Source organism: Micropterus salmoides, unplaced genomic scaffold (assembly GCF_014851395.1).
Source record: "Micropterus salmoides isolate LMB-PRFRI ecotype aquatic unplaced genomic scaffold, ASM1485139v1 Ms_hic_scaffold_20, whole genome shotgun sequence".
NCBI lineage: Eukaryota > Metazoa > Chordata > Actinopteri > Centrarchiformes > Centrarchidae > Micropterus > Micropterus salmoides.
The window spans coordinates 11007709-11019908 of record NW_024041151.1 but is presented as its reverse complement, the minus strand read 5'-3'; the positions used below and the strand labels follow the sequence as shown (position 1 = coordinate 11019908).

At 40.9% G+C, this 12200-nt stretch overlaps 1 protein-coding gene across 1 annotated transcript in view; it reads left to right on the top strand.

Moving 5' to 3' along the window:
• The window catches only part of LOC119914724 (collagen alpha-1(XXVII) chain B-like), a 67803-nt gene that overhangs the window by 29377 nt on the left and 26226 nt on the right, over positions 1 to 12200 (top strand). Inside the window, exons 9-15 of the mRNA XM_038734203.1 lie at positions 1368 to 1412; positions 3769 to 3822; positions 4326 to 4370; positions 5548 to 5601; positions 6338 to 6382; positions 9511 to 9564; positions 11386 to 11430. Coding sequence (XP_038590131.1) covers positions 1368 to 1412; positions 3769 to 3822; positions 4326 to 4370; positions 5548 to 5601; positions 6338 to 6382; positions 9511 to 9564; positions 11386 to 11430 — 342 coding nt within the window. The remainder of the gene's footprint in view (positions 1 to 1367; positions 1413 to 3768; positions 3823 to 4325; positions 4371 to 5547; positions 5602 to 6337; positions 6383 to 9510; positions 9565 to 11385; positions 11431 to 12200) is intronic.

Here is a 12200-nt window from a genome sequence, read left to right as displayed (position 1 = left end):
AAAAGTGGAGAACTGGATGGAAAAAAGAAATCACCCTAAAGGAGAAAATAATGGTCTAATGGCAACAGATGGATCATCAGATTCAAACACATGTAGGAGAGTCAGACAAACACACATTTATCAACACGTTATAACTGCCCAACAGGCCAACTTCACAACAGTTCAATATACGAGTGGTCACACACAGGCACCATGTGTCTGCATGTTCATCCATCCCTGTTCTCTCCACAACAATGCCTACCAATAGCACTTTCACAAAAATATGGAAAACACACACTGCGTTTCTGCTTTGTATCGCTATGTTAGGCAGTAGTCTGTCAGCTCCCGGTGACATCTCTGTTTGTTTTATGTGTATTACTCATGTATTTTTATCCCAGCTCCAAGGGTCTCCTCCTAGTGGTCTTTTGATGATTTGCAACAGATGATGTATGGTGATAGTGAGACAGAGAAGTTTTCCAAAAGCTACGATTTGTCTTAGATACAGTGATAATGGTACAATGTGTAAGGATGAGGTCTGTGAATAGAAGTATACATATATAAAACAAATGTAATGCAACACAGTTGCTGTACCTATTTAAGTACTGAATGTGTGTATAATGCTGACAGAGGCAGTTTAAAGTGCTGGTATGAAGGTGTAAGCCAGTGAGAGTGATCATGTAACATAACGAGAAGAGGGATGCTGTGTCCTCTTCCCCTGCTGAAGTCAGATGACAGGGCTAAAAGATGGTTTACAGGAACTCAAGGAGTTTTGGCTTGGTACTCTGGAGCTGTGGTTTAGGAAAACGGGACAACAGGAGTCTTTCCTTTCTTTGCCCTTCTGTTTTTATTTAATTTTCCCCCTCTTTCCTTTCCTTTCTCTCTTACTCTCTCACTCTATCAAACTGTGGTCTGGAAAGACATGCCTTCCCACCTTTGATTTAGTTTTTCTTGCTGTTTGTTGGGGGTCTGTGTTGCTGGAGTCAGCAGAACTTTATAAACGCACTATGTCGGGCTGTCTTCTGTGTTGTAGTCCGCTCTGCAGACAGAGGGGGGGACCTGCTACAGTATCTGACTCAAACAGGAAGGCATTTATATCCTCAACATGCCATGATCCTGGCACAGCCTCTCCAAGCACCATTTCTCAGTGAACACAGCCTGTGGAAAGTCTGATCCCTTGACAGAAGGGCAGATTGATTCCTTGCATATGGCACTGAACTTGTCTGTCTGTGATGTTATCGTAAACATGCATATTTTATTCTGCACAAACCTCCACTTATCATTCCCACAGGTTTATCCTCGTCTGTTAACTGTTTTAGAATTTTTTCTTTCACTTCTGCATTATTTTATGCATTTAACTCACCTCTGGTTTTTGATGTTTGTCTCTTTAGGGACAGAAAGGTTACCCTGGTCCACCTGGACTCCCTGGAGAGCCTGTAAGTATCTTTCTCCAGATACCCTTTCTCATTGCTTTGATCCTAGTTGTCACTGCTGTTTTAACACATCACCCATTAATAATAATAAAGTGCATATCTTGCAACTCATGCCAAGAAAATATAATGTTGTACAATGTTATTTTACAATGTATTTTACTCTTATCAGCACCCCATTGTCTATACCTCATGCATTTGCCTTCATGAGTGTCTTAATAATGTTTGCTCTTATGATGTCCACCAGTAAGGCCCTTATGGATGAGTAATCCCATATGTTCTTATGTCTCACTTCATTATTTATAAGCCCAGTCTTCATCCACTCAGTTTGTGTGTGTGTGTGTGTGTGTGTGTGTGTGTGTGTGTGTATGTTTGGGTGCACCAAGCATGCCTGCAGTGTAGCCAGATTAGATTAGCCTGTTATAAAGCACTGGTGAGGACAGACATCTGGCCAAAGTGCTGTGCTGCAGCGATGCTCTCCAGGATATCAGAACACGATGCCAAAGAGAGAGAAAATAGAGAGAAGAGGAACAGGAACAAGCCAACTGGGCCAACAGTGACAGACTCACGGCTATTACACTGCAGCTTTGGAGAAAGTTTTCCTTTGTCTGACTTTCTTTCCCTGCCACTTGTCATTTAACGTTAGGTCTCACTCCTACAGCAATTTACCTTAATGCTGTCTTAATCTCAAGTCACAGTCTCTTCCTCCTCTATATCTCCCACTTTCTTTAAACTGAGGAAATCCATTCAATGGACCCTTTTATTCGCTGACACAAGTGGGAGGAGACATGACTCTGGTTTAATCCAGCCCAAAAGGACTATTTTAAGTATGGAGCATCCAGCCTCGTGTCCAGAGCTATTTTCAGTCAGGCTTGGTCTTACTACAACTACTGTATTAAGGAAAGGCCTTAGTCATGGAAAACAGAGTGGAACATTCTCGTCATTGTCACACAGTTTTAGGTAAGTCCCCGTTCTCAGGATGATGTCAACAGCGCAGGGATTTCCCGCACTACTCATCATGGAGGAGTACTTTTTCTCTCTCACCATCATGTCCTTCCACTCTGTCCATCCTCGAACACCCCCCTCTTTCCCACAGAGCTGCTGCTGATGATGATCACGGCTCTAGCCGTGAGTCTGAATCATCCTAACACCAGCGACAGAGTAATAAGCACAACTGTTTGGCATAGTGGACTCTCCAGCTATTGAGAGCAAAGGCCAGCTGGTGTGCATGAAGTGTCGATGACTCTGTTACTGTAATCCACCATGAGATGCGCTAAGAGCCCCTCCTCACTGCTGGCTAGTTAAACATCCAAACCTCAGTCTGCCAAATTCTTGTCTGGTTTTAACTGGTTTCGTTATGCGCTATATTTATTCAGAAGAGGTAATGGCAAGCAGTGCACATTGCTGTACGTCCGGAGCATGTCAAAGGAAGTTATACATGAACACTTGTGCTGGAAACAACCTAATTCTTAACACACACACAGACATAAACCAAACTCCTAATTAGCTTCTATGGTCTATGCACAGACCAGATTTGAAAATCACGTTGGAAAAAAAGCAGTACTTTTGTGTCCTGGTATCCAACAGATACATTTGCTAAGAATGGGCGATATACAGTGGTGGAACACTATATACTAAAGTATATTTACTCAAGTACCGTACTTAAGTACCAATTCGAAGTACTTAAATTCCATTTTATGCCACATTATACTTCTACTCCACTACAGTTCACTTGTTATTTGTTACTTTGCAAATTAAGATTTTAAATCCGAAAACTATGATCATCTTATAAAATATTATCTAATGGTAAATTAAAATACAGAATACAAAAATACTTGAGAAAACTCCACATTGGCAACTACAGCAGTAAAATAACTTACTTTACACAGAAATGTATCATTAATAGTAAGAATAATTTATTTTAAATTAGATTACATTCAAAGTATTGTGAGCGTACACAGTAAGTACCAGTAGAACGATGGCTAACAAATGTATATTGTCCCACAGTATACAGTATTTCTCTACATCGCTCATCCCTAATACTGAGCTATCAAAGCAAAGAAGACACCATTCCAATAAATAATATTCATATGAAAGCTGACAATGCCGCAGATGACTGTACTTGTGTTCTCAACACAAAAGTCCACTTTTATGTAAAGCAAACACATTTATCTCTACATCATACAGTATTTGTCTGTTTAAACTGTAAACCGTCCACTCTGAAAATGTGCAGAATGGCCTGCCTGTGTGTTTGTGTTTCTGTAATTTGATTTGATCACCACCCCCATTTCTCATCCTTGCCATCTCACTCTCCATCTCTATCCTCTCTCTCCCTTTCTCTCTCTCTTTTTCTTACTTGCAGGGAGAGCAAGGTCCAGTCGGAAGCCCAGGTGCCAAAGGTTATCCTGGCAGGCAGGTGCAGTAAATCCTCTGCTGTGACTGGTACAGTTGTAGTCAGGGCCATAGTAAAGGCAGAGGGCCAAGTGGAATTATGTGTTGAACAGCTGACTTAGGGGGAAATATTTGCATAAAAAACTTGAGGAGTTGTACTATTGAAAAAATAGTGGTCCAAGAGAACAACATCACAAGCTACAGCCTCATAAATTGCCATAAAGCTGTATTGATAAATTTATTGCACAGTTACAATATTGTAATGTATTATATTGTACAGGAGTACCTGTACAGTTTATGTAATTTATGAATAAAATTAAGCAATCTAACAATCTAACAAAACAATCTAGTGGCATTTTAAATGTGTTTGCAAGTCATGTTGATATATTCTTATTTTAATGTAAGTTGCAGTCTTTGTCCTGTCACATTTTAATGCCATCATGATGCACAACGACACACATTCACAAACATTATTTCCTGTATAAACTGTGGAACCACTTAAATAAAGCTCCTCCCTTTGTTTTTCAGGGTTTACCAGGGCCTATAGGACCAGTGGGGCCTAAAGGTGTTCGGGTAAGTTAATTCAGCCTCTTCCCTTCAAAGGCGCTGCTCTTGTTTGATTTTATCAGTCTAAATTACTAAGATTGGTGCTTTGTCAGGAGCGGTGAGTATGTTCATAGGTAGAGCGTTCAGCCTGACAGGTTTCTGACACTTGTTATTATGCAATACTTATCAGAGCCTGTAAATCTCAGTTAACATGCAGAAAATTGTTTAATTAAAGGTTGCAAAACTAGTGGTATGTTGTGATGGAAACCTGTTTTTACACTAGAACATGCGTGTGCATCTGGATGTAGCAACATCCAAGTGCAGGCATGAAAGCATGTGTGCACCAGCATCCACCTCTACACACATAAACACATCCATTCACACTCACTCGACCAGTGTGTCCCGCTATTAATAGTATTCTTTACTTAGTAGCTTAGTAGCCTTTACTTGTAATATAAACATTTTATTACAGTATACAGACACCTACTGAAAGACTGGCTGTTGATAAGCCTCTGTGTACAAACACAAACCCTTTAGGTACACAAACAAAGAAACACACACTCATAGACACAAACAGTGATTTTTATGTTACGTTCCAATAAAGGTTCTTTATCAGCTCCCCTTGGCTGCTCCAAAGCCTCCCCTGCCCCCACTGGCTGGAATTTCCTGTTTAAGCTCCGTATGAGGCCCTGCTGTCTTAAGGAGCCATTCTAGTCCTCTCTCTCTTTCACTGAGCCACCTTTCCAAATATTCTGCACGCTCTTTTGCAGCATATTCCATATTGTGCACACTCAACTCGTGCTCGCCTGAAACTAACATCCCACTGTTCCTCCAGTGTTCAACTGTTGTAGTGTTTGTGCTTGTTTTCCTCTGTGTGTGTCTCCCCCTGTACCGACAGCTCAGTCTGATGTCCTGGCTATCTACAGAGATCCCTGGCGTGAGGGTATGTGCCCTTGGACTACATCGTGGAAGCCAGCACCATGCAGTCCATGGGCATATACACTTGCCTCATGGCTTGGTTCTTCATGGAATCCCACCCTATCCATGCTGGACCATCGGCCCCTGAAACCCAGCCCTAGAGCCAATGGGAGTTACTGTTCTTCCTGCTGCTTTTACGCCATGCAAATACTCACACCCCATATTCCTCTTTTCTCCTCTTCTTCCCCTTGTCCCTTCTCCTCTCCTTTCTTCTCCTCTTCTGCAGGGTTTCATTGGAATCCCGGGGCTTTTTGGCCTTCCTGGGCCTGATGGTGAAAGAGTGAGTTTTTGTCAAATGTTTATTTATCATATATAGTCAAAAATTGCAGAAATGTACAGTACTAACAGAAACCAGCGAAAGGCCCTATGAGATGACAATAGTGCATCTACTGCTATTTCATTCAGCTGTTTTGTTGTTGTTACAATGCGGGAAACAGTCCCCAGCTGTCCGAGATGCTGCTGCATAAGGCTGTGTGGGAGTGTTGATGACTCATATGATAAAAGCTCCCTCTTAGAGCCTTTGAACTGCCTGAACTGATCAAGGCCTCCTCCTTCTGTACCGCCTCAAAAACATGAAGCGATTAGCCCACTTATGACATACTCCAGGGGCTTGCGTCAGCGCAGGCTGTAATCAGGAACTCTGCAGCCAGCCAGCAAGATGGCTTACACCTTAGCTACACATAACAGACAGTGTCTGACTGTCTTCTTTCAAAAGAAACCAGTGTTTATTTAACATATATATGTATGACATGGAGGCCTAAATCCCTCATAATAGGCTGGGGAAATGCTGGATAGGCTGCAGTCAGCTGTTCCACACATCTGTTGAATAAGGAGCTGAGAGAAGCTCACAGTTTTGGCTTTTTAATTATGTGTTTTGGACTTTTAAGACTCAAGAGTCTTTGGTTTTGATATGGTCTCTTTCTTTGTTTTTCTGTCTCTTTCCTTGAACCATTTCCTTTGCCCCTTCTGCTTTGTTTTCTATTCCACCTCTCTGTTCTCTCTTACTTCGATTTCAGGGCATTCCCGGCGAACCAGGGAAGAGGGGCAAGATGGGTAGGCCGGTAAAGTTTTGTCTCAACATACTTTACAGATAATCTTTCCAAAGTGTGATGAATTGTCAGTAGACTGTGAATGTATAATCTGTTATTAATTATTTTTGAATGATAAGAGTTTGGGAGATGGCAACAGATATCAAAGAACATTCAAATCAGTAGTGATTTGAATTAGCATTACAATGATGTTTTATAATGCATTCTTTTATTTGGGTTATATAGAGGGCTTTTGGTGCAAAGACTCCAACACCTACACATGTGAAAATTTACAAGGTTTGCATTTACGTCATTGTATGAGTCAGCTCAGTATTTCCATGGCTGTTGTAAGGGTTAACTGAGCCTGAGTACTGTGGAGTCCCACCAGCCGTATGTCGGGGTCTTGGATGCTACAAGAAAAAGGCTTTTGTTGCAATAAAGGGCTTTTGGTCCCCCCGACCCTCCGCCCCCAGCTTGGAGCCAAGCCATTTGGAGAAAGCCGTTGGTTTTGTTGTGTGTGTAAGATAGTGTTCAAAGTCAGCTTGACAGAGTGTTTCAGAAAGAGTGTGTAACCCTGACACTCACTGCTGAGATCATTCTGCAGCTGTTGCTTATTGGTTTTTCAGTAAATAAGGCATTTATAGACCAAAACTTCTGAACACATACAAGCCAGTGTCCGCTTAGTGTGAGGTTTTAAGAACTCCAGCTTATTCTGTAATTGGACAATGTTTAAGAAGTAGCTGTGGGTGCAGATTCACCTTGCGTCGTGTGCTGATTCAGTTTTTAAAACACTGCAGCAAAAACCTTGTTATGGCAATTATACAGTTTTGGCACCATTGATGCAAAACTAAATGTATTCATATGGAAGCTTCTTTCCTGCCCCACGTATGTCCTGGATGATTTTATGACAGCAGCAGCACTGCTTTTCAAGGCCGAAAAGACAAAAATTACAATGTATCACAATCCATAACATTGTTTATGCGTTTTCATACTAAAGAGCATTGTCCTGAGAAGAGAGCAGCAGAGGAGTCCTGTCATTTTGATCATTTCATATTCTTTAAATGGTAATTTTAACTGCTACAGACCTGTAAATGTAACTGGAAAACACACATATCATTGTCATCTGACTTCAGTGCTCCTGCATGGAAGGCTTTGGACACTTACCAGATGATCCCTGAGAGATGATCCCTCTCCTCCCTGGCAAAGGAAAAAGAACAGAAGAAGCACCTGAACCGGAGCCAGATATTTTATTGGCCTTAACCATAGCTCTTGTGCTCTGTCGAGGAAACACAGTTTGCCATCTACCAAAGACTGATGAGGGATAGATCTAAAATAGTGGAAAGATTAAGAAGTTTCCAAAGTGCACCGCCAACAGTTCTGCATATCAACTTACCTTTTTTTGCATGTAACTGTTTAGGGTTTGGTTTTGTTGTTGTCTTTTTCAGGCTCATCAGTTGCAGTTCTTTCAAATCAACTTAGTATCTGACAGTGAGAGCTGCTACTGTGTGTTACTATTTTATCTTGAAGCTGAAGAACAGGGTTCTCTTACATCATGTAAAAGCAGAGATACAACAAAGGCTCATATGACTCCACTCAAAACACTTTTTTAATTGCTGCTCTTGGCAAAGCTGCATTTCCCACATTTGTCCTTAGTTTGTATGTCAGCAGTGACAGCTGTGTGATTCATCCTGTGGGTCACTGTTGTGCTTAATAGATTTCTGTTGCACTTGTGCTTCCCCCTGTGCACACAATTTCGTAGTACCATAAAGCAGTCCCATGCAGTCTTTTGGGGTGATTCAAATGTCCTCTAGTAGTTTAGTAGGAACAGAAAAGAGCTTTTTCTTACACTGTACAATTACAGCATTTAGTGTAGTTATGATCGCGTCATTAACCTGATGGGATGAGTGTGTAGATTGAAGGGTAGGTGAACATTTACATACCATCAGTAACAAAGAGTTACATTTAGTCAGCAGATGCCATTTCTAGGGCAAGAGATTGAAAAAATATTCACACTCTAAATCTAAAACATCTCTACTATTACAAAAATAACTGCCATTTTCTGGGCATTGTGAAACAATGTGTGGAGGCCACAGTAGTAGAACTGTATGAGACATTATGAGGGTTTTTCAGGTTTAAGATACATTGGCGCACGTGCTTTCTACAGATGTGGTTTCTCTTTGGAGCACTATACTGTTAGCATAGCTCAGATTAGCATCCCGTTTAGTGCTAAATGGACATAGTAATTACTTGGCTGTTGGTCTCTCTTGTTGCCTTTAGTAAGTGTACTCAGCCTAAGTAGAACAGTTGGCTACCCACACCCTACAGCTGATAGATTTAATGTGTATAATGGGGCCATTATGCTCTGGTATTTTGTACATATTTCAGATTACTTTATGTATAACGTTATGTGTGACTTAGTAAAATAGTTTTTACATAATAAATGCAATTAGCATTGCATTTAACTATGTTTACTAGTGGCTATCATCAGAACATAATATAATTAAGAATAAATCAAATTACTACTTTATTGGACTCGTTCGTGGTGGTAAATCCACTAAGAATTATCAACTCTGCAGTTCCCCTCAGCACCATGGAGCTTTGTAGCATCTTTAAGCTTATTGTTTTTGGTTTTCCGGTCCATAACTTTAATGTTTTGTTTCACTCACAGTGTTTTTAGACGCAGTAGGCAGCTGTTTTAATCAAAAAAGCACTTAAAAAAACAACTGCCCAACACATAAAAGCAGACAGACAATGTTAGTAACTAGATGGTGAACATAGTGGAGCCTTTAGCAGCTAAAGAGATAGATATGTACCTCAGGAATTGGTAGAGACCAAGCTGAGCTGAAAAGGAGAATTAATATTTGACTTAAATTCATCAGGTGACCCTAAACATGACTCAAAATAAATACTAATGTTGCTCCCTACCTGCTGGATGTGTAAATAAGCAACTGTTTGCTAACAAGTTAACTATTTCAACTCAGAAGGTGATGATATATTTTGTTTCCACTGTCCCAAAATGTCCAATAAAATTGTTATTACAGGTTTAATAAAGCAGACAGCGCTTATATAAAGCCGCGGGACTTTAAATTTATTGTATGTCGGAGTATGATTGTCACTGTTTGTGTGCAGCGGAGCATAAAATCTACTCTCTCTGTCTTCAGGGGTTTCCTGGGGACTTTGGGGAGAGGGGACCACCTGGACCAGACGGAGAGCCAGTATGTTACACACAAACAGCCACACACCTAAATATTTAACCAATCCATGTGCTCACACACACTCTCACACACACACACACACACTCACACACACAAACTGAGAGCAGTGGTTTCACGCACACACCCACCCTCTGGTGTTTTAGTCCTGATATTTTGGCAGCACTGGTGGGTAAATCATCTGGCAGTCCAGCAGTTTGCCTCTGTTTTAATTGAAGTTAGTTTTTTGCTCCAGACAAGCTTTACTGCTGTATTAATTTCATCCCATTCCTCCCTCTGTTGTAGATAATTTATCTTGGCACTCATTTTCAAAAACCTGCAGTATTGGGGCGTAGGGGTGACCTGGCTTTCAAATTCAACCTTTTCCATTCACTAATGTAAACTGGCCATCAACACACATACAGTATTATTAGGAGGTGATATCCAAGAATAGTAAATGACGTAATAGAATGTCGTTTTGAGTAATTGTTCCCAATTAAGTAACGATAGGTCAGCAGAGACTGTTTGCCAGTCTGTCACGTGTCTATGTGTCCATATGGAAGGAATCACATTATTTGATCTTAGCATTTTCACTATTTCTGGATACTGCTGTCATTCTGACAAATGTAGCACTTCATCAGTCAGTGGAAAGCTCTAAAATAAAAACATAAACACATCAGCAAGTCGCTCTTTAACAAACTCTAAAATACATAATAAACATAAAGCGCATTCAAGTTTAAAGAAACACTTTGCTCACACATCCCTGACTTTTCCAAAGGTTCAGCTTTACAGCTCAGGGTCCTGAGAGTGAGCCTCATCTCCCAGAGGGTGAATTATGCATCAAATTCATCAGATGTTATATTTCTTTTTGTTACATATATTTTGAATAATCTGTACAATGGCTTTAAGGAGTCTGAGGTGACAGACTTTACATATTTCTGCCCCACATGAGCCCGTCTTTGTTGTCTCTACATTTTACCTCTGCTTTTTACTTTTCCTGCAACACACCTAAGGGTCTGAGAGGGAAGAGGTATTATGTATCTTAATTTTATTAGGAAATAAAAAAGTAGAAAAACCAGGAAATGCCCGCTTTCTCTTGAAGGCTTAACAAACAAGACTCGTGCGAGTAGCTCTGTGAGGCTGTACCTAGTCACATCGGTGCTGTGAGCTAAATGTGAGCTTCATAATGCTAGCATACTCACAATGACACAATGCTAACATGCTGATGTTTAGCACAATTTTTTTCCATGTTCACTTTCTTATGTTATCGTGTTAACATGGTAATATTTGGTAGTTAGCACCAACGACAAAGTACAGCTGAGGCTGATGGGAAAGCTAGTGGACCTAGAGGACAAATCAGGAGTAACTAGGATACATCATCTTGAAACCATGAATGTTTGTACAATTCATCTGGTAGCTGTAGAGATATTTCACAGGATAAGTGAAAACCTTGACCTCACGGTGGTGCTAAAGGAAAAGTCAGGGGAGTACAAAAGTCATTACAATTCATCCTCTGAGGACCATGAATGTCTATACAAAAATCTATCTCTTTCATTTTTGAACCTGTGGATTTGAAAAAGCCACAGTGGGACGATGGGCTCACATTCCCCTCCACCTTTACGTCAGACAGACAGACAGACAGACACACACACACACACACACACACACACACACATACACACACACACACATATACATGCACACAGTCCCCTCTCATAAGCTGTGATGAACACTGAGCCACTCTTCTGGAGCATGTTTGTTTAAAAAAGAGCCAATAACCCCAGAAACTTGCTCCTTCTCCCTCTCCCTTCATCTCACTTACTCTCTCTCCTCCTCTCTGACTAGGGTGAGATGGGAGCCCCTGGTCCAAACGGAGTTCTTGGACTTATTGTGAGTAGTAGTTTGCGTGTGTTTCTGTGTGATCTCCTCAGTTTAAACATTCTATTTTCCCAGGCACTTGTCCCATAAATACATAGCTGTACTTGTATTGGAAATGAAACAGAATATGCCTGCTTAATTAAGAAAAATACTCTAAATTAGCTCTCATCATCATTTACACTGCCAGACACTTTTGCGGGAAATTAACCCTTCTCTGCAGCGTCTTTATCACTGTAAACATAATTAAAATAGTCGATCTGAATGATTTGTGGAATCCAAGATGGAAGTTATTTTTCACAATGACTCTAAAGCCTGAATAATGCAGTTTGTCACTCCCACTTTCTTTCATGACAAACTTGACAGTGATCCACTGTTTGATCAATCAAAGAGACCATAAGAAAGCCTTTTGTTTTCCTCTTGAATTTCTCTCTTATTAACTATTTTGGAAGAGGAACCTCTTCCTCGCCCACCCATCACCTTGCCCTCCATGCCTGCCCAGCCCGACAGCCACATAATTGTGTCTGATTATAATGTCTCCCTAGTTTCTCTTGTCATATCCCGTCTTCACCCATTGCTGCCGCTCCTCCCGGTCTATTCTAGGCCACCGGTGGTGGTAGTAGGCCTGTAATTGGAGGACTCTCTGATTACAGCCCTGCTCTAAGTTCCGTGTCCTCTGCATCCATTTGACCTGACAGTATACTGTATACTGCACACGAGTAGCACAGAGCTGCACTTCAGAAGTATAAATATACAAACACCCTTCTCTTGGGACTGCAGGCTTA